This window comes from Agelaius phoeniceus, chromosome 16 (assembly GCF_051311805.1).
Source record: "Agelaius phoeniceus isolate bAgePho1 chromosome 16, bAgePho1.hap1, whole genome shotgun sequence".
In the NCBI taxonomy this organism is placed as follows: Eukaryota; Metazoa; Chordata; class Aves; order Passeriformes; family Icteridae; genus Agelaius; species Agelaius phoeniceus.
This window is the reverse complement of record NC_135280.1, coordinates 5561605-5584008: the sequence shown is the minus strand read 5'-3', so window position 1 is coordinate 5584008 and position 22404 is coordinate 5561605. Positions and strand designations below refer to the sequence as shown.

The 22404-nt window shown below is 38.8% G+C and overlaps 1 protein-coding gene across 5 annotated transcripts in view; it reads right to left on the bottom strand.

Moving 5' to 3' along the window:
- Window positions 1-1921: 1921 nt before the first annotated feature.
- Window positions 1922-22404, bottom strand: part of CHLSN (cholesin) — a 120293-nt gene continuing 99810 nt past the window's right edge. For all 5 annotated transcript variants that reach the window (XM_077186782.1, XM_054643404.2, XM_077186783.1 and 2 more), the window contains 2 exons: window positions 6641-6722; window positions 1922-2277 (listed from right to left, as the gene is read on the bottom strand). In XM_077186782.1, coding sequence (XP_077042897.1) covers window positions 2095-2277; window positions 6641-6722 — 265 coding nt within the window. In that variant the 3' untranslated portion in view covers window positions 1922-2094. The remainder of the gene's footprint in view (window positions 2278-6640; window positions 6723-22404) is intronic.

Genomic DNA, 22404 nt, shown 5'->3' with positions numbered 1-22404 from the left:
CTGCAGCTGAGGAAGAGGAGAGCAGAGCATGACCTACTCCCAGGGGTCCATTACTGTGCTGCTGAAAGGCTCCAACTTTTTTTTGCAAATAGTACTGTTCACATGGCCTCCAGATTGACAGGCCTTGTGTGCTTTTAATATTAATTTGATATAAAATGAAACATGACATTCTTGATCTACAAAGCTTCTCTTCTTACAGATTTGTCAGCATTTATACACGATCAGAACTAAGGTCCAAGAAAGGCAAATCTTGCCAAATATGTCAAAATCATAAAATGCTCCCATATTTTTGCCCAGATCTTACCTTCATCATCTTTTTTTACAATTCTCTTCCAAAGTGCAGTTGCAATGTGCTCGTGCTTTTAAGCTAGGAGGCATATTGAGTGCACAATGAGGACTCACATTTTTGTGTGACAGAGAAATCAAAAGTGGTGATGTTCAAATGTCTTGAGGGAGAACAAAAATTCTTCTCTGACATCTAACAGGCAATGATAAACTCACAAAAAGATACTTTGAAAACTTCATTCCTGAAAAACTCCTATTTTTCCCTCATGGAAAGAAACAAATATCAGCTTCTGCTTGGAGTGATGGCAGCCTTTCCCAGCTGCATATTCTCACATGTAAAATATATGACCCCAATGATCTTTATGAGTTCACTAAATGTCAGGATCACTTCTTTTTATTACAGATCCTTTTCAGCAGGTTTCTCACTGGAAGATCAGTGCTATACAGCTCAGAAAGGCTCTGGCTCTGTCTCCTCTGCAGCCCTCATCCAGCTGTGCCCTGAGGCACTGTCAGCAGCTCAACGAAGAACCTGGACATTGCTGCTCAATTCTGCCCATTCTTGTGCCAAACTCCATCCCAGTTATTCTTTTAGAGGAGGGCATGCTGGTTTCTAGTCTTTTTTTGCCTGAAAACATCCTCCTCAGTAAGTCAGAAAGCATAAGTTATTTGTCATTACTAATACATTTCATACTTTCAAAGATTTGTACTAAGCCATGACGATGAAAGCTGTCAAATCCACTCAAATGCTTCTTATTGGAAAATCAGGCCTGCAGATCCTCCACAGATCCTCCCCTCCTTCACCCACCCAAATTAAAGCTGTAATTCCCAAAGACAGCCACTCTTCTACACCACCACACTTTTCATATAGTTGTTATTAATAAAGTATGAACAATGTTTGCAGAAACATTAAAGAATCAGGTCAAGAACTCTGTCTGAATACCAGTGTTATTAAATAAGCCAATCATCCAACTTTGAGTAATTAATGTCCTTGGTTTTTACTTGAAAGCCTCAGTTTCAGCACATTCATAACAGCCAAACGTCCCATGCCAAAAGGAATGAGCATGAATTAACTCTTTTGGATGCCAGTTGCAAGAGGAAGAGGAAAATGCAACATTGGCAGGCTGGATACAGCACAGCACTTCTGATTGTAGGCTAATTTTAGCTACAATGTGATGATTTCACCACATATAGTTAAGGATTTGATCTGCTCCCATCTGTGCATTATCTGAGTAACTAAACTATTACCCTAATGCATTTGAAAACTTTAAAATATAAAAAGAAAACCAACAAAGCTGATGGTATCTCCAGATCACCGTGTGAAGTACTAATAAGCAACTCTGTTATACAACCTGTGTTCAACAGACTGAAATGATCCTTCCCAAATCCAAGTGACATCCTTCTGAAGCTGAAAGTGAGAAATTACAGCTGGCTGAGCACACACTCCACTGTACAATCATTTTAAAAGCTGCCATTGTAAAAGACCCTCCAGGCTTTATGTTGGTTCCTTTGCTCTTTGTATTAAGAGCTGCAATGTTCCTCATACTTAACAGTAATTAGAGGGGGAGATGTAGAAAAACTAATGAGAGGGAGAGAGGTTTATTCTTCTAAAGAGCTGCAATAAGATTAATAGCAAGACTATGGACTATATATGTTATTTTTATTTCATCACCTCAAAACACGATGAATATTTTCAATTGGAAAAAATTACGAGCATAAAATTCAGTATTATCTTTACAAATTCTTTACAGCCTCAGTGTGTGACATCCTCTTCTTCCCTCACCAGACAACAATTATGACACAGAAATACTCTCAGGACAGCAGTTGTAGAACTTGTCTGATGCGCTCACACTTCCCCAGCACGTTTGGGTCTTCTCCATCAGAACCATCAAATTCCTTCATAAAAGCTTCAGCTTTCTGCACAGTTTTGTTTCGGGCATTGCCCTGAAGCCCTTGCAGATAATCCAGTAAAATGGTGAAATACTTGTCTGGAACCTTGGAAGAAAAAAACAAAAGGAAGGAAAAAGAGGTTTATTATCTCCCCCCTCAATACGTATTCACAATCACATCACAGCATCACCTGAAACACAATCAGGAGAATGGCACAGGCTTTGGTGTTTGCCAAAGTCCAACTTCAAGTGGAAATCCAAGTGGAAATATTTCCTGCCAAGGTTCAAGCTGCCAGGAGGGATGGATGGACTCTGGTGAGAGGACTGTCATGTGCTCAGATGGGCAAAGCATCTGAGAGGAAATGCTCAGCAGATGTGGAAACGCTGATCAGCAAATGCAAACACTGCCTGACAGGGAGCCCAAGGCTCTGAGGGTTGGTGGAAGAAAAAAACAAAACACATTAGCCAAACCCTCCTTTTGGAAACACACATGTAAATCTCACTAAATTCAGTGAGAATTGCATGCATATGTCTGAGGAAAGAATTTTGCTGGAATTCCCCTCACTCAAAAATTGTTTGCTAAGATGAGATACCACCCACCACTGCACACTTTGACAGAATGCTTATACAAAGGACTAGAATTTAATTTGAAAAACAAACTCAAATTCAGACATATGGAAATAATTTTTAAATCATGCTGACTAAAACTGATAGGCTCTACCAACATGTCTAACATTAAAAGCACTTTAGTCATCTACAGTTGCATTATCCACATTTCACTCCCTTTCTAATTAACTAGTCAGAGATTAAGTTTTAGCTTATCTGTTACAACACACAATTTAAATGATCATTATATTAATCTTGACAATAATTTAGCAAGGACTTTGGAAGGATTTATTCAGTACTTCATACTGAGTAAGTACTTTCAAAAGGAATATATGAACGGACCTACGCTGATCTCAACTTCATGTTGTGTATCTGTGGGGCAGGTTTCAGCCAATAACAGGATATTTTTTGCTGTGAATCATGAGATGTTAAAATGATCTCACCCTGCAAATATGTTTCTCCATGTTTAACTTTACACATATAACTTGACATGAGTTAAGTTAAACACATACGTAAGTATTTAAAGGATTCGAGAGTAATTATTCGAGGGCGGTTTCGATTCTGCAAAGTATCAACATTTCAGAGAAGACAGAGCTTCAACAGACACTTAATTTACAACTTATTCCTCCATGGACATTTGGCAGCCGAACTTTGATCACTAAAACTTCTATCACTCCAAAAGAAGAGGAAGAAAAAATATTCCAACACTGCCTTCATCAATCAGGGGTATTACAAAGTAATAAATCAAAACTTTAGTCTGCGTTCAGCCTTGTAACTTGTACACTATGGAAAGCCTTCTAATTCTTCACACAAACACTCTTGCAATAAAGAAACAATGCAGTTACAAAAGAAATATTAATTTTACAATGACTAATACTGAAATGGATGATATATGAAGCGTTGCTATACTATACAAATCAAACACAATGAAAAATATCTATATTTTTGAAAGTTTTCACTCACAATAAGCTGAATAACATGATGAACCCATGAATAACAGATGAACCCATTTAGACACAAACAATTCCAGTGTGACAGTGTTCCTTTAATGTAGATATTCACTGCTGAGCTTTTAAAGTCAGCAACATTTCCACATTTCAAACCTTGGCCAAATTACCTCTGTAATTTACAACTCTTGTTCTCAGAGCTCATGGCATAGACATACCTGTGGAAGTACAGTTATTATTATATCATTTCAGCAAACTGCTTGAGGGGGCAATTGAAAGCCTGCTCTAAATTTAGAAATCCTAAGTGTGCAGACTTAACATGAGGCTGCCTGAAGCCTAGAAAACATTTAGCATTTGGCCCTAAGGGTGTCCTAGTGTTCAAAAAGTCTGATTTTTTTTTCCTTTAACATAACACAGCTCTGAGGTTTATTTCATCAGGAGCTCACAACACAGCACCCCACGGGCAAGGTAAGATCATATTTCCTCCTGACTTACACAGACAGCAGAGCCATAGCAAGGACTGGAACGCACAAAGAAAGTTAATGAAATCCAAATTTTAATTCTTCAAATACAGTAGTACAAAAGCAGTAATTTCAGGGGTCTTGGTGAGGTTTTCCAAGGAGGAACACAATCCTTCTTCCAAGGTCAGTTCAAGGCTGGTTTGAAATTGGAGATCAAGATCTCCCAGCATGGCTCTGGAAGTCAAAGCCAGGCTTATGGGATTTTGTTATTATTCTTTTGTTAAACTGTTTTGACCTTTTTCTTGTTTCTTTTTCTCTCTCACACACCAATCTTTCCTCTGTCCTAACTTCCTAATATACACTGGAGCTGATTAATATGGAAATAATCCCAAGTGAAATAATTCCTGTCTTTGGGAAAAGCAGGGAAACACTAGGAAAGAGTACCAGGAAAAGAACAGTTATCACTTTTAAATTATCCTCTGCAGCTCTGTATTTTCAGACCTGGAGACCTGCAGACACCCACATATTTTGCAAAGCAAACACAGACACCAGCAGAGAGAAGCTCAGCTCATTGCTGCCAGGCTGCATTTTGGGTCACCTCCCAAGGAAACCTCAGCCACCCCACCACACCCTGAAGTCTAGAGGCTGAAGACTGATCTAGTAACTTCCTAAAAATGCTGTGCCAGATGATAAAGACCAACACATAACCTAGTGTTTATTTAATCCTGGGTGCTGGAGAAGTATACACACCATAGGTACACAGGCCTGGCTTGGGAGCTGTCAGCCAGCCACCAGATGGATTTTAAAGGAGCTTAAAACACCATTTATCTAGCAAATTTTAAAACCTCAACTTATTTCTTACAGAAAGAGGCCTATCAGTACAGGAAACTCAATTCAGGCCTTTGTATGGCTCTTCAGTAGGCATCCAAGTGACACCATGAGATCAAAGATGTGGCTTAGGAAGGAAAGAAACTTCTGTCTCCTTTTGTACTTTAGTCATGCTTGGATTACCAACAGATTTCATTCTGTTATGGACAGGAAGTTGAATTTGGGTATAAAAAAAATATTCAAAAGAAGCTGGGTGTGCCCTCCCTATGGTCCTGATGAAGAAAGAGACTTCATCATATGCTTAATTATAAGCACTTGAGCAGTTCTACTAACTTCACTAAATCTGGATGCAGATGTTAATCATTCTCTGAAGCTCATATTCAATGCTCCTCTGATTATTAAAATACAAAATATGTGAATTTAAATAAATCAGAGCACTTCCAGCAGAATTCTAAGAAAAAGGAAGTTTCATTTCAGTGTTGAGAAATAAGGAGTTAAACTGTATTTTGATACATAAAACAAATGGTACTTACAGTTCATTGTGTCCCAGCATATTTCAATACAAAACCAAAGTAAACAGGTAAAAAAAGTAAAAACATCCTTCTGCCTGCCAAACAATTTCTAGGTAGCTTTGAAGAGCATACACTGATTTTGAAAGGTTGATAAAGACTTTAAAGAGAGAAACTTAAAAAACAGAAGATAGAGCAAACAACCCAGAACCAAAAATCAAATTTGTATTCTGCAACCCATCTTTTTTAAAGTATTTACACCATGTGAACATTTTTGCCTTCATCAAACTCTGTTGTTAATTATCTGGCGGTCTAAAAAGGTAACACCCAAAGTCAGGTGATTGGCTTTAGAGCTGCTGACTAATTTGGGTCAGGATGATTGGTATGAGTAAATGTTCAAGTGCACACAAAAAAATCAGCAAAACTTAACTGAATGTCAACAAAATGAACCAATAAGTGAGGCACTGTGCAAATGGGCAGAGGTTTGTTCTATTGCACAACAAAATGAATGACCTGACACCCTCATTTGATACCACAATGGTCAGATACTTATTGGAAATTCAATTTATGTTGTGTTTTAAGTTATGAAATGAACGGATTTCAGTATGGATTCAAGCCTGGCTTCTGGTTATACTTTATGCTTTTCACAATAAACATCAGGTTTCACTTATATTTAAATGAGAGAGCTATTTTAACATCTTGGCAATATGGTTGTACATCTTCCATGGAGCCCAGAGATATCTGAAACAATATGAGAGATGTGGTTTGCAGTATTGGGTTCCACATTAGGAAATTCAAACTAAGGATATGACTCAAATTCTCAGCAAACCCCTGATTTGAATAAATCACAAATCTGCTCTCTTTATGCTTCCTATATATCAAGTATAAAAATGTAGCATGCACAGGGCAATGATCGCCCACAAAATAAAAAGATCAACGACAAACAATTAAAATGCTTCAGCATCTTGGTTAAAAACAAAGTAATTTGTAAGTTACTAAAAAATTATGGGACAAGTGCATGGCTAGTACTAGGAAGTTTTGGTTAAAAAAGAATAGCTATAACTAATGGAAAAGACTGTATCATATTTTTTCTGAGAAAAAGCAGAATCAATACAAACCTTCTCTTTATCATACATATGCAGGAGAAGCCACGTCTGTCTTGTCTTCTGAAACTTCCATTTTTCTGGGTTTTTAGACCAGCTGTAGAAAATTAGGGGGAAAAAAAATTACTTAAATGGAATACTGTGATATCAAAACATTCTGTATTTAGAAAATATTCCCTACAAGGCTTCCAAGTGACTTTGTATGCATGACATGGAGTGTTGTGGCACTGTGGGACACAGACACTGGCACACATTTTGCACAGGGCCACCTGGCCTCTCTGCAAAAAATTATAGGAGATATTATAGCCAAGAAGGTTAGAAATTTTCTTCAGAAAGGACTGATTCCTTGAAGTTAAATATCAAATCTCACCCCCCAGCTTTGGCCAGTCCTTTATGACAGGCCATTGCCCTCATTTGACCAGGACAATGGAGCACCCCAAATCCTTACCCCTGCTGCAGGGCAAACTGAGAATTTGGGGAGGTGCAGGGGGCAAGAATCAAGCTTGGGTTTCAGAAAGTTGCTGTTTCACAATTAACTGAAATTTATATGAAATTAAGCAGCCTCTGAAGGACTGGAAGGAGGGACTTGTGCTACAATGGTCACCTCAGCAATGGCTGCAGCCCATCACAGATGGCTGCTCTAAACAGACAAAATTCATCCTTCAGCAGAAAATGTTTTAAGGTTTGGGCTTGTCTAAATTCATGACTTAAATATTTATATTTATAGGCTAGAAAAATGGGGTTTTATGTCTCTCTCTCTCTCTCATGAAGAATACTCAATCCTGTTAAAAGTGAGAGGCTGAACAAATGATTAACATCTGCAAATGTTTGTTGGCTGTTTGGCAAACACATTTTCAATATACAAAATTTTAGCTGGGTTAAAATAGCACATTCATGTGCATCTTGAACATGTTTTTAAAGCTGGTATATTTTGGTTTAGATAAAGGCATTTATTTATATTAAAAAATGAGCAAACCAGTAAATCTATCTATAAAATGAAGACTACTTTTTAAAATAATGTGCCTGAAAATTAATATTGTGACATGTACAAAATCTGACAGTAAATTAAAATATCATTTGAAAAGAAAGAAAAAAAATGTAAGGAGAAAACCGAGAGAAACTTTCACATTTATTAGATTTTTCTCTAAAGAAAAGTAGGTCTCCAGAGGGTAGCATGCAAGATGCCATTAATATTCCAGCTTGTTTTACACAGCAATAGAGAGCACAGAAATCAGTTGAAAAGCCAGCTGGGTATGAGAATTAGTATTGTTTAAACACTGTCAACTCTAATAAAGCAAAAGAGTCCTCATCTTTGGTGAATGCTGCACCAGCAAATACATTGTTCAGTCAATTCAATGAAAGAGAAAAAAAAATGAGACCACAAATTTGTATAGAAAGGTTTCATGGAAGCCTCTGAAGAAAACCTAAAGAAAGAAATTATTGTCTTGATGTTCAAATTCAGAATAAAGAAAAAGAATCACAGCTCATTAGGGTTATCATCAGGTAAAAATATTAAAATACCTTATAACCAAAATATAAGGTAAACATCAGACAATTAACAGTAAATCAGGAAGGACAGACAAAACCAATAACCACAATATATCATCCTTTATGTGCTTGAGCTAAATTCTACAGATGAGCTGGTTTAGAGGCTTCTTTTGGAATAATAATATAGTAACCAAAAAAGTAGGCAGAAGCTTTCAAAACATATATTGCACAAAAGCAGGAGGCCAAAAAGCTGACAAGTTATAGAATTAAATGAAAACCATTATTATGGTGAAACCATCCCTTCTCCCATCACCCACAGCCCAGAACCCAAAGTACTCTTCAAACAAAATCACAGAACCCTTGGTGTCTTTGCAGCAAGGTGCCCAGCTGGACAACAAATGACACCACCTGAAGTGTGAAGAGCCAACAGAGAATGAAGTAAAAATGGCTTTTCTTGTGGGTGCAGTTTGTGGGGCCAAAAGCAACCTGCTCATTTGTACCCTGTGCCCACTGATTCTGTTTGCCAGGCAAACACAGCAGCTCCTAACAGAGAAACTGGGACTTCTGCAGGAAGTCCTTCAAAACAAACAAAATAAAGCAATGATGGTGCTTTTTTAGCCTGCTCTTTTATGAGGCTCATCCTCAAGAAGTAGAAGGTAAGCTTAGCATTCTTTTCTATGTAAATAAAGCCTGGAAACAGTCCATATTACAGTCTTTGCAAAGTGACAAGAACAAGCTGAGTGACAGATCTGTGACTGCATCCCAGGAAAACAGTTCCTCTGCTAATGAAAACCTTTAACATATGTTCGTATTTCTCTAAACTATTCTAGTATTTCAACATTTGTGATGATACCCATTGGTTGGACACACCACAGAGTACTCTGAATCTTCTACTCTGCTAATTTTATGTTTCTATCACAGTATCACCTGAGTACTGTTGGCACTGAAGCTTAAAAAATACAGCCTGATTTCACTTAATCTCCTATAAAACTATAGGATGTTAAAATATCTTTATTACCTAGTTTATAAACAACTGAGACCAACAAATGAGTGCACTATAAGGTTAATTGCTCTTATTAACCTATTACCAAAACCATATGCTCTCTTCTACAAGTTAAGGAGAGTTGTTGTACTCCTGCATCCAAGACGCCATATGGACTTTAACTCCTGTGAATTCTCTTGCAGAAACAAACAAAAGTTTTAGCTTGTCTTCCTGAAAGTTTCTGCTCTATATAAACCACAAGAATTCATATAAACAACAAATACTTTAACTTAATCAACTGTAGAAAGTACATTTTGTGTCCATTATAGCACCTCACAAGGCATTTCTTTTGTTTTGTGATCTGTCCTATTAGAATTAAACACTACATTATTAAAACAAGAAAAAACAGTATTTTCCTTAATAGCTATAGGTGTATTCCTATTTTCAGAAAATACTCTGAAGTTTTTAACTGGTACTCCCTCCATGGTTGAATCAACAATGCTTGTTTCTTCCCTTTCAGGAAAATGGTCTTCTCTTGACCCAAATTCCTATCAAACTGTGGGCAAAACACTCCTGATAATGGGTGCACAATCTTTAGTGCAGATAACATGACAGCTGCTCCCCCAACAGTTATTTAAATAAAACTTTTCCACTGCTTGCTATGATTATGGCAGCTTTTTCCTACTCCTGTGACAGCTTTAAAATCTATGGAAAAGAATCACTCCATGACGAAGTGAGAGGAGTACCTCGTGTTATCAGGATGACATCATGAGTACATTTTTAGAAATGCTCAACTTCTAAACTAGAAAACTTCAACCCTTACAACACAAGAGAGATTTCATTTTGCTGTTTACATGCAGATAAGCTTCCTTGACATACTACAGCAGGAAAAAAGGCTTTCCTTTGAGTGATCAAATATACAGAGCAAAACCAACCACATTACAGTTAAACCCCTTTTTTTTATAGACAATTGCAACCTCTTTCACAGTTTGAATTCATTTGGTAGCTTCTGGAATGATCTGTGTCAGGATCTAGTAAAAACTACTGAGTTGGTTGAAAAATATACATTTGTAAAACATGTATTATTCCAGTGTGCCTTGGGCTAATTTTCAATATATTGTACAAAGACTAATTGCCTTCTTTACACTGCTAATGTTTGAATCTTTCTCATGAGCTCCAGCTCATTGAAAAAGCACATTGGTTGACTTTAGTTAAAGAGAACTTAAATGTTTGTGCGAATGATCTTCCTAAATGGCTTTGAAATTGAATAGACAGAGGAAATGAATCAAATAAATCAAGCAGCTTAGGAAATTTTACATTTGGGCTTTTGTTTTTTAGCAGGAGAGTCTCATGTAGAAAAGCTGCCCAAGATTCTCACTGGTCTATCTCATAAATGACTTTTAGTGTGTCTACAGTCATCTCCCATAAATCTACTCCCAAAACTTGGGAATTCAGGCAGTGGAAGGAGGCAAACAGAAGGCGACTGGAGTGTGCAGGGCAGAGCTCTCGCTGGGGTGTCCCGGGAGAAGGAGATGGGGAAGGGAAAGCAGGCAAATTGGTTCCAGAAACACAGTATGAAAAAAACATTATTGTTACAAATTGGATTCAGGAAGTCAACACAATGCATCTGCTGAGACTACTGGCCAAGACAAAACTCTACAGAGCTGTCACAACCAGCAAATAATCACTGAGTGCAGAAAAGCTCAGGGCTGAGAATCAACCATTTTACTGATTCCACTTGAAAAAATTATTGGGTGGGAGACAAGTCTCCAGAAACCAGCAAGACAGACAGGGATGTGACTGCTGACACCTTCCAGAGCACACGAGAGCTCTGCTGTGTGCCAGATGCAAGGACATCTCACCTACATCCACTGCTCCAGATGAGTGCCCCTGGCAGTGCAGCCCACCCTGGATACACCTTTCAGCCTCAGCATCTATCCAAGGAAAAGCAGATTGCCACCAAATTTGGATTTCTCCAGCATACAGCCCAGGTTTAGCATCAGGGAATTAACTTGAAAGTTTTCTCCAGCCCTGAAGAGCAGCTCAGAGCACAGGCTCCTGGAGCTCTCCTGTGATTTATCCCAAGTCTGACATTCTCAAGCTTTCCCCAGAGGAGGGACAGAGCCACGGGTCTGACCCCTGCACCAAAGTCAGAGCTCCACAGAAAAGACCTATGGAAAACATTAAAAGCATCAACACTCAACAACACTACAAAGAAATGGTCACATTCTTCCTCTGGGTACCTTTCTGTTTTGATACACAGTTATCCACCACTCTGCAACCTGTCCTTAAGGATCACCTGTGTCCTTCCACCCCAAGGGAGGCTGAACAGGAGTTATGGCACACAATTAAGGCTTGCAGGAATCAAGTCAGACCCTTTATTCCCTAAACTTTCTGCACCATTCCTGAGATCACCACCCTACCCATAAAATGTGGATAACAGGTGTTTCCTCAATAAAGAACAACCATACTCCAAAAAATTCCCTTCAAGATATTTAAAGCCTTGCTGAAACCCCTGGCACTCAAGGGATGTGCTGGAATATTTCACAGTGCAATGCACACAATTGCAGCCTCTTTAAAACCCCATGCACTGGGGTTTAAGACAACTCACTGCCCTTATAAGGCCTGAATTTGGAAAGTCTGAATGCTGTTATCAGGGCAGTCCAGAGGTGAGCCCAATGCACATATGGCCAACAGGTGAGCAGGGAATGCTGCACCTCAAAGAGGCTCCCTGGAACCCCTGGAAGCAGCACAGAGGGAGCAAAAATTTGGCATAAGCTCACTCTTGTGGGAGAAGAGCCATTTTATGGATGGAGGTTTTATATGGATATATAAAAAATATATGGATGTGGATGGAAGTTTAACATATGCCCTTATAGAGCATATAGTGAAGTAGGAATAATAATTTTTTCTCCAGTTACAACACGTACAATTATTTAAAGGGAAATGTAAAAGCGTTTATTTTTATTGGGGGTATTCAGAGTTTCTTCTATTTCTCTCAGGGGTATTTAAAATGGATTTACTTTTACAAAGATGTTTTTTGAATGTCTGGTGTTCCACACAAAACTGCATGCTTAGAAAGCTGCCTCATGGAGAACTTCATTGCTCAATCCAATGTAAGAAGAAATCTCAGTTCAAGAGTGTGTGATGCTGATTGTCCTCATTTGGAAAGAACAGCCAAAATTTAAATTCTAGATAGATTTTCTGAGACTGGACTGGAATGGCTGTAGTTAAAATCCTGGAAGCACAGACCTGTGGTAAGACCCAATATTAGGCATAAGAGACAACTATAGCCTTTAACTGCGTTTTTCTCATGTTATGGATTAATCTGTTTATGTCCCAACTCCAACCCCTAGAGAAAGTTAATATATTTATGCTGATATTCTCAAATCCAGTTTGGAATCTAACTAAATTATGACTCAGATAAAGGTTTTTCTTATTTTCCTGGAAGAAAGAAAAGACACTAATGGAGCTCGTTTGCCAAAAGAAAACTTTCTAAAATTGTCAACAGATTTTAGAATCAGTGCCACATTTTTGGTTGAAAATCCTGGCACCATTTTTCAATCTGTGGTTTAAAAACATTTTTTAATATATTCTTCCATCTGGTTTAGACACAGTATAATGACTATAGACTTGTGAAAAGGGAAGGGGAGGAAGCTCTTTTTAAATTTAGGAATCACACATGCAGGAAAAAATAAATGTGCTTTCAAGTGTCCCATTTTTGTCCTGATGTCCAGTATTAGGACAGATTGCATCTGATTATATCTGTGCAGCAAACAGGTCACAGGATTTTCTTAGAAAATATTTATAAAGTGAAAGGAAGGGGCCTTTGTGCCATAAAGGCAAGTTTGATTAGATCTACATAAAATATTTATCAGAGCTAATCTTTTATTGCATGTACTTTTATCACTTGCCATTATTTGTAAGGTTTTATATTATGTTTGCATCCTGCAGCTTCAGCCAAGCTCAAAATCCTCTTCCTCCCCCACCACAGGCTCTGTTCAAACGCAACATGAGACGTTCCCTTGAAGAGCTTCAAGTATAAACAGATGAGACAGATGATTGGTGGGAAGAAAAGTCGACCCAGAAAATTGTAACAATGCCTCAAAACCATGCAGCAGGTCGTGAGGAGAGCTCCTGTCTCTTGCATCTGGTACAATACACTGAGGTGCCTCCCTGTGATTCAGCTTCTCACAGGCACCAACCCACCTGCAAATGCCAACAGCATTCAACCTTTGCAATTTCTTTAAAAATTATTTTCCTGATACAGTTATTTAGTTGCTGGTGTCCACATTAGCCCACCTGCAGCAAAACTGCATTTTGATTTGAAAAAAAAAATATATAGCAGTAATAATGTGCTGAGAACTTAGTGTTGTTTTCAGTAATAACAAAAAGGTCAGGCTTGAAAGCCCACAGCTACTATTACTGTATTTCTAAGCTAAATGTGCTTTTTATTTTACATACATTCGTAAAAAGAACACAAAGCAGGAGTTGAATTATCACAGAAGAAGAAGAAAAAAATAGAATTTGAGCTCTTCACAGCCAATCTGTTCTGCTCCTGCAAGGAATATACAAAGCAAGTGCTATCCCAAAGTCCCATCTCCTCTCCAGATGTCCATCTTTTCTTGCACTTAATTCTGGTCACACTGATTCCTGCACCAGAAATAAGGGAAAGGGAAAATGAAAACAACTGTTATGGCTCCCTCCCATGAAGAACATCCTGGGGGGTACGAGGAGATAAAGAGGGCCCCACACTCTGTATGAAAATCATGTAAGGAGCCAGCTGCACGTAAAATCCTTTCCAAAGCTTGGCACAAGTCCATTTATATAAATGCTTTCTGAAGATCAGATGAGCGATATGCTACCAGACCCAGAAAAAACAAATATGGTCAATTCTCTTCTCCCTTACTGTTATACCAAAAAATGTCCAATTGTGGTACAGAGCACTCCTGCAAAGGCACAGATTCAAGATGAGGAGCTCATTTTTGTTGCTTTTTAAATTTTAAATCAGCTTCTAAAACTTTAAATGTCCAAACAAACAAGAAAACAAAAAAAGTACACCATCACAAAAGCACAACAACAAAACCCATTAAAAAAACCCCAAACTTTTTATTAATAAAACACAAGAAGTGTATGAAAGTGTCATGATTTTCCATATAGCAATGCTAAAAATAATGCTGGAAGAGAAAATACTTGATGTGAAACTTCATCTGTGAAAGCTTTTAAGGAGGGATGAAGAAATGGGCACTTGGAGGAGGATTTGGATACTGAAGTTGGCTGATTGGCTTTGCTCTGAACCAGCCAGGACACCCAAGAACCCATTTAGTGCTGTTACACTGAGCTGAAGGTTTGTGTTCCTCTGTTCTGCACAGGCTGTTTCAGGAAGCCCTGAGGCTGCAAAGTGATGCTGGCACCCTGGGAAGGTGCCTCATCCAGCTGGGCCTCTGAGCAGCAGCACTGCTGAAAATGGGCTGCCCTTCTGTACCCAGATGTCTTCAATTTGTCAGGTTGGGTGTTTCTGTGTGGTTTTTCTCTTTGCAAAAGCCCCAGGGATTTCCACAGCCAAGGGATTTCTGCAGTTCCAAAGTCCAGAGCAGCATTTCACTGTAACAAGGAAAAGCAATGCTCTGGTTCTAAGGAGATGCCAAATGCTGACCTGCACCACATCCCAGAACCAGGCACATCTTCCCTTGCTGCCTCAGCATCCAGCAGGTCTAGTCCCAGCTGGCCTCTCCTCCCCACAAGATTCAAATCCTCTCCCTGCACCTTTCCCAGTGGGGTTCCCCCAGGTTTTTGAGGAACAGGAGCTGCTCAGAGGGTGGACCATGGTCACCTGTGAGGGGTGAAACCCAGCCCAGCCAGCAGTCTGGAGGATGGCCAGGCACGAGAGGTGCCAGCAGCATCTGTGAACAGACACCACCAGTGTCCCCTCCTTGCCTGACAACCCTGACAAAGAGCTGGCCTCAAATCAATCCCATCCCTTGTGGCATACAGGGACTCCCTAATCCCTCATGCACCCTCCAGGAAAGGGGAAATTCCCCCCTCAAATGGAAGCTGAACCTTGAGCCTGTGCTGCAGGACTGGCCCTGTAACTCTTCTAGAGAGCTGGCTTGTTCTGATGGCAGTGTCCTGTAGGTATAGAACTGTCAAACTGTCAAATATTGGATTGTCAAATTCCTACTGAGCCCCTTTACTGAAGTGGGTTCTCTCAGGACAGTAGTGAAGAACTGCTATTTATCAATTTGGATACCAGCCCTTGATCCACTGTTGCAGAAATTACATTTGCAGGGTTTTTTGTTCTTAATGAAATCCAAGCATTTTTATTGCTGGCTAATTAGACAAAGTTCATTTTTGCTACAGGAAAATGTAGCCCTCTTCAAAGAACCCATCCCACAAGTGGCTCTTACAGTGCATGTGAAAAGTACCACATTTGGAGTTATTCTGGACCAACAAGAATATATATAGAAACCTTAAAAAAAAAAACAAAACAAAAGGACATGTCAGCCATCCTTGTCATTTTTTACATACCAGCCTGGACATCCCACAGCTGCATTCATCAGAGTATGGCAGAGGTGGATGGAGTGCTGCAGACCCCATGGCATCTGAATCTCTCAGGCTGTAACCTGACAGAATGATTTACTCTTCTTTTTGCAGAAGAGCTCTACAAAGGGACAATATCAATATCAAGATCAACCTAGAAGTGTTCAGCAGTTCACAGCCCACTCACATTTTTTTGATTTAGCTGAGATATTCAGCTATCTCCCACTGCATAATAAAATCTGCTGTCACACCAAGGTGTTTAGGGCAGTGTAAGATTCCCCCCTTCCAATACCCTGTGATATGTGCTGCACTACTAAGATTTCAAGTCATGTATGCTTAAAGAAATTGATCTGCCAATTACTGCTTCCTGCAGATGGCTCTCATTCCAATTCAATTTCACTCATATAAAAGTAATTACTGATACCTTTTTAGGCATCATCTTATTAATAAATGTGTGAAGGAGGAGACAAGTTTTATTAAGGAACTAGTTTTATTATTTCAAAAATACTTCTTGTTATTCTAACTCTGGTTAGGAAGCCTTGACAGCTCCCTGGAGCTAATTGATTAATAATCATTGCCAACTGCATTTTAAATTTTAATTCTGGCTTTGGCTGACTAGTCTAAATGATTCCCTAGAGCTACAAAACTCCTCACCACTACTATGAGTATCTGGGCACTGGATGAATAGTTTGAATGTGTTTGAGGAAGTGAGTAGCAGTGTTAATTCTCCCAGATCTGAATTTTATGACACAGAGAAAACATAAAAACTCCCTTCTGTGCTTCTGCCATGTCAAGAACTTACTCTGAATGGAGGAAGATGGGTGAGCACAAAATGCCTTTTCTCAAAGCCAGAAGGAGGGTTAAGGATGGGATGCCTGGGCTTGGAGCCAGGAGTGAGGCAGGGACTTTGGAGAGCCAGGGGAGAGCAGACTTCAGAAGCTGGGAGGAAAAGCTGTGCCTCACACTCCCCCAATGCAACCTCCCTGCAAATGAAATATTCCCAAAATGAAGTAAATAACCCCTGCCATCTGCTTTTAGTTAAAAAATATCAAGAGGTAGTTTGTTGTAATACTTGTATATGAAATGGATTATTTTAATTATTCTGGTTTTATCTGACCTGAACACTTCCAATTTCTCCCCAAAGACAAATGGAAAAGATCAAAGTGCTTGTGTGAGGTTTTAAGCACTTCAGTGAGGAGTGATGATGTCTCCTTACTGTCAGGATACAGTCCTGAAGCAGACTGGTCTGTTATTAAAGACTTCTGAATCTCCCTTATGTATCTCACAAGGTTTCTGAAAATAATACCAGATGAAATTATATATTAAAGCTGCTTAATTATTCAATTAGATGCAATCTCTTTTGTATAATACTATGGAAAGATGAAAGCTGCATGCCAGTGATAAATATCTAATGGCTACATTTAATAAACTGTTAAGAAAATTCATTTATACTAAATTTTATTTTACTGGAAATTAGTTATTAAAAAAGGAGACATTATTTTTTCTTAACCAGGTTTGGAAATCAAGATGCTATTTTACAGGAAAGAGAATCAGACAAAGAAACCTTAACTATTTTTATCCAAGTATTCATGGATTTAATACATGTAATCTAATTTTCCCCATCTAAGGAAGCACTTTACAGTCCAGCAGTTAAGTACTGCTAATACAACTTATAATTGTGGCAACATATATGTGAAAAATTGCAGAAGTTTTAACCATTCTATTGATAAAATTATCAATAAATAAAGGCAAAGATGAGATGCCACTACAGAACAAAATCCATGCAACCTTCACTTTCAAAAGAAGGAATTGAGAAAAAACCCTGCAGGTCTGTTGGGAGCAGACATTGGTACAGGGCCAAAGAAAACAGAGCCTGTGCTCAGATGAGAAGAAAGTTAAGTCTACTTTCCCTCATCTCACTTCTCTGAAAGGAGACCTTTGAACAGTACAGGGACTTTGGTGAGTCACAAACTTCATCACTGTTTAATTTATCACCTGAAAAAATGGGGAAACATAACACTTTCTCAAAAGCTGTCATAATGAGAGGAATTAAGTCAGTGTCAAAATACTTCTCATTTATTTATCAAAACACAGTTGTGATATGCTATCAGGAAAGGTATGATGGAAAAGCACATTATCATTTCTATGGTGGGAGAAGATAGAGACAGTATGTTTAAAAAAAACATATCAAAATCTCTTTAAAGACGGGGCTGAGCAGTCAGGTATTTTTCAGTTGATGTAGTAAATGATAGATGTCAGATGAAAGGATTTGTAAATTCATGTTAATGATGTTATTAAATACACTATTTCCATATGAGAATATCTGAACAAAATGCCCAAGTAAATATTTTGACAGCTTTGTTTCACACTGAAAAAACGGCAGAAGTGCAAAGAGACAGAAGGTTCCAAAGTAAATCACTCTGCAGCTTTTACTGAAATATGCTTTGAGAGGTGTACTTGTGACCTTCCATAAAATTAATTCAAAGATTTAGAAACACAAATAATTTGATTTAGAGCCATAAAGCAGGATTAGAATTCCCTATTCCATTTTTCTTCCTTTGTTAAATTTAGTGACCATTTATGGTTATGGAAATTAGTAAAGAAATCTCTTTCCTCTGCATAAACTAAATAGGACAATGAGCAAATTCTGTAAGATGGAAGAGCTACTGACTCCAACTGAGGAAAATTTACCATGGTCCTGAGCTTCCTTTTCTTTCTCCACTTAAGCCATACATTAGTGCTTATCAAAGGGGTAAGAAAGCTGCTCCAAACTCATTCCCTATAGGAAGTACTTTATCCAGGATAATATTAATGGCTAAGCCAGAAAAGGTTTGGTTCAGGGAAGGTTGTGTTAGTCCAGCTGCTTTTCCAAAGCTCAGCTGAATGAGTTGCATCATAAGCATTTACTAATTTGGCTGGAAAATCACGCAATCATTGATGATTCTAAAACTTATTTCTGAATGAGTTGAAAATACCACAGAAATACTTGCAACATCTCAGAACTTCCAGGTATAACTAAGCATAAAAGTCTTAGAAGCTGACCTGTCAGAACCTCCCAAACACCTATTTTGTTTCTAGGAACCAGAGCTGCTTATCCAACAAGCTGGATATGGCAAAATACATCAAAAATATTTTTAAGTACCTAGGATCTTCATAATTCAATCCACAACTGTGGAGAGGACTTGCTAGAGATTATTAGAATGAAATTATTTTACACAGGAATTCTGTCCATCTGGAGCATTTCCAGGATAGTATTACAGATACCCAGAATATATTGCTAAGGTTTGTTTCCTTCCCAGAAATTCTTGGTAAAAATAGCTAAGATTGGCTCTGAGCCACTTAAAAGGGGGTTTGTTGTTGTTGTTCTTTCTTATGGTTGCTGTTTTTAGACTCTTTAGTAAATGATATTATTTGTCAGCATTACCTTGAACTGACAAATTTATCTTCAGCAGCAGCTCAAGAAGCCTCAGTGCCCATTCTGGCTTAGAAGTGTTGTCACTTATAAATCAGCAACATGCAGTGCCTCTCATCTGCAGAGAGCCAACAGCTTCTTAATTCAGGCTCATCTGAGTGTTAACCTGGTTATTCAGTTTCCAGAGCCAAGTATTCCTGCACAAGCACTGTCTTCTGTTCAGTGCCAGTGCAGGCATCTCTTCACCATCTGCATTGCAAAATTGGATTTGGATGGAAGACCTTTCTTTTGGTGAGCACTCTTCACACAGAGTCTGGCTCACTCACTCTGGAGAGCTGTATTATTTATAAGTGGAAAAAGACCAGAGATATAGATAAAGAACAGTAATCTGCATGATCTCACTAAATTAAGAGTAAAATATATTCATGTGCTCTTGCAAAGCAGTGAAATTGTTGTATTAGAACCATAAAAAGCAGCTAACCCAGCAAGAAGTTAATAACAGTTTAAAAGCAATTTCTGCACAATCTGACATCCTGTGGATGTCATGTGGGGGTTAGAAAAACACTGGCATGTCTCCAACACATATCTACATATCACTTCCCATCAAGACACAGAAAAGTGAATCCAGAAGTCAATGACTCTATCACAGGGAATGAAAATCATCGACTCAGGCTGCCACCAGACATCTTGATTAAACAGGCAGAAGCTGAATAGTGCTGTTACTGAGAGTGTAATGTGACAGTCACAGAATCCTAAATGCACAGTTTGAATAATCAGAGGATAATGAGAACACTGATACCTGGAAATGGGTATCAAAAAGCCAACTCTGAAACAGGAGTGTATCTGACTTGCTGCAGCAAGGCTGGAGAAGGATGAGAAACCCTGAAAATGTGTTACAGCTATAGTGGTATATTCTAAATGCTACTATATTCTAAATGCCAACACTGTCATTTGCACAGTAATAGTTTGAGGGGAGAAAAAAAAATCTTTTCTTGTTCAGAAAATTCAATGTGAAATCTCAACATTCTACGGCCCAAAGACGAATCCAATGCTGTTACCCACAGAGCAAAGCCAGAGTGAGAGTGAGCAGGGAGGAATCACAGACCCCCAGTCCCTTCTGCTGGAAGGCAGCTCCAGTGAAACTGCATTTGTCTCCAGGTGTCACATTCCAGAAGGATCACAGGCACAGGAGTTCAAAGAAGAGCAGCAGAGCCCATCAGGGACTGGAAGGAGCAGTAGGAGAGGAAGGATCATGGATGTGCTGCTTCACTGGAGGGGCAGTGAGACTGAGAAACCCACTCAGCCACCAGCAGGATGTAAACATCAGGATGGGAGAAATTATTTACAAACTGTGGGGCAACACTATGGTTTAAAAAACCTTAATAACAGGTGCAACACAGCAGAACAATTTTTCTGCTTCATATACCCTACCAGCAAGCTTTGTCTTCTGCAGAAGGTAATGTGCTTGAGCATGATAACAGGATAGCTGTAAGCAGCACAAAATCTGTGGAGTGAATACACCCCCTCCACCTACCCCCACCAGAATAACTGCTGGCATACCCACACCCTAAAAATAGGACAGGTGTGGGCATTGCAACAGAGAGCTTTGTAGAGCTTGTGAGTAACGTCAGGGCTGCTAGGGAACTGCAAACAAACTGAGGTGGCTTCATCAGATGAAGTTACACAAGGGAGTGTAGGATAATGACAGGGTAACTCACTCTCAGCAAGCTGAGACTCCTTTGCCACCAACAGAGACAGTGGCTGCCTTTAAAATGAAGAAGATCTCATTTTCTTAACATCAAATGGAAAACTTGCAGATTTACAGACATGCTGCTTTAGGTCGAGGAGAGGCATCTCACTTAGAGGCAGGTCAGGCCCTGGTAAAAATTAGAAGTCAAGCAATATAGAAACTTGGAGAAGTGCTAAAACAAATTCACTGATCTCTAGAGTATTAGGAAAAGTTCAAGTCTTTGAAATCAGATAGCAGCAAGTGCCTGCCCAAGTTCATATAAAACAGAGCAACCCCAAATGCAAATTTATCCTGTATCTGACTCTGGATTCATGAGGCTTCTTGCAGAACTAATGAACATGACAAAATGACTAAAAGCATGTAGGAATAGATTAATTACATCCATAGTTAATGCTTGCCCCAGAACCTTTAAAAAATAACCCTGGGATTATTAAAGCAAAACTATTCCCCTTTACTATGCCCCTAATCTTTGAGGAATTGCTGCTCTTTCAAGACACCTTAAAGCCCCAATTGTAGAAGGAATTCAGGAACACTGCTGTGTCTAATTACAACACTTTCTCTTAAGTTCACACACTATTTTTGTTACTAGCTAATTGAGATTCATTACTTGAGCAGTTCTCCAATATTTTATGAAATTCAAGATAACTGATGAGCTTAGATATATGCTTGCACCTTGCAATCAGGAAGGAAACTCAATCTCAGTTTTGGAGAGCAGGGGAAGGAGAAATGCCATTAAATGCTAAAGTTAGTTGCTATTCAGCCCAAGGAGTCAGTCTCTGGAAGGAAGAAAAAAAGACCTGTGTATGTTTAGATGTTTAGTTTATCAGTTACTCTTCATATCTGAAAGCTTAAGCTGTTGATGGTGAAACATCAACACCAGGGCCAAGTTTGAAATTAATATCGATATAGATCAGCAGCAATGAAAATTATTTAAATTCAGAATCAAGTATCAAAAACCATCACTGACCCTGGCTGAAAAAGTAACCTGTGAGAAGTAAAACAACTTTAAAACATTATGAAACAAAAAAAAGAAACTAAATGTGACACAAGCCCACTCAAGGTGCTTTGAAACTAGAAACTGTTTTCAACATTAATGAGCACGGTTGTGTTTGTGCAGAAGCTCCTCCAATGGAATCACCTGCCCCAGGAGGGGCTGGATGAATGGGTCTGTGATTTCCTGAAGGGCCACCATCATCTGAGCTGTTTGGCCACAAATCTCAGATGTTGCTGCCCACTTTACAGCCCAGCACCAGCCTCTCCTGGTTCCTTCAAAAATCAGAAAGTTCTGAGTGAATACTAATCCACCTCTTGAGTCCCTTCTCCAGACAGCCTCTACTCCAGAAGGAGTAAAAACTTGATATGCTTTCTACATGTTATTTCTAGTTTTACATCTATATAATATATGACATACATTAAAAAAATTATCAAACTATTAAAAAAAAATGCTTCCAGCAACAGCCCTCGAATTTCTGTATTCTTTGAAAGGAAGAACAACATTTCAGCTTTAAAATCTCCCAGGCTTGGCACTGTTTGTAATAAAGTTTGACTGAGGACCAGGATCTGTTTCCGTTGTGCAAACCCAGCAGATAAACAACTGCCCTGGGTTG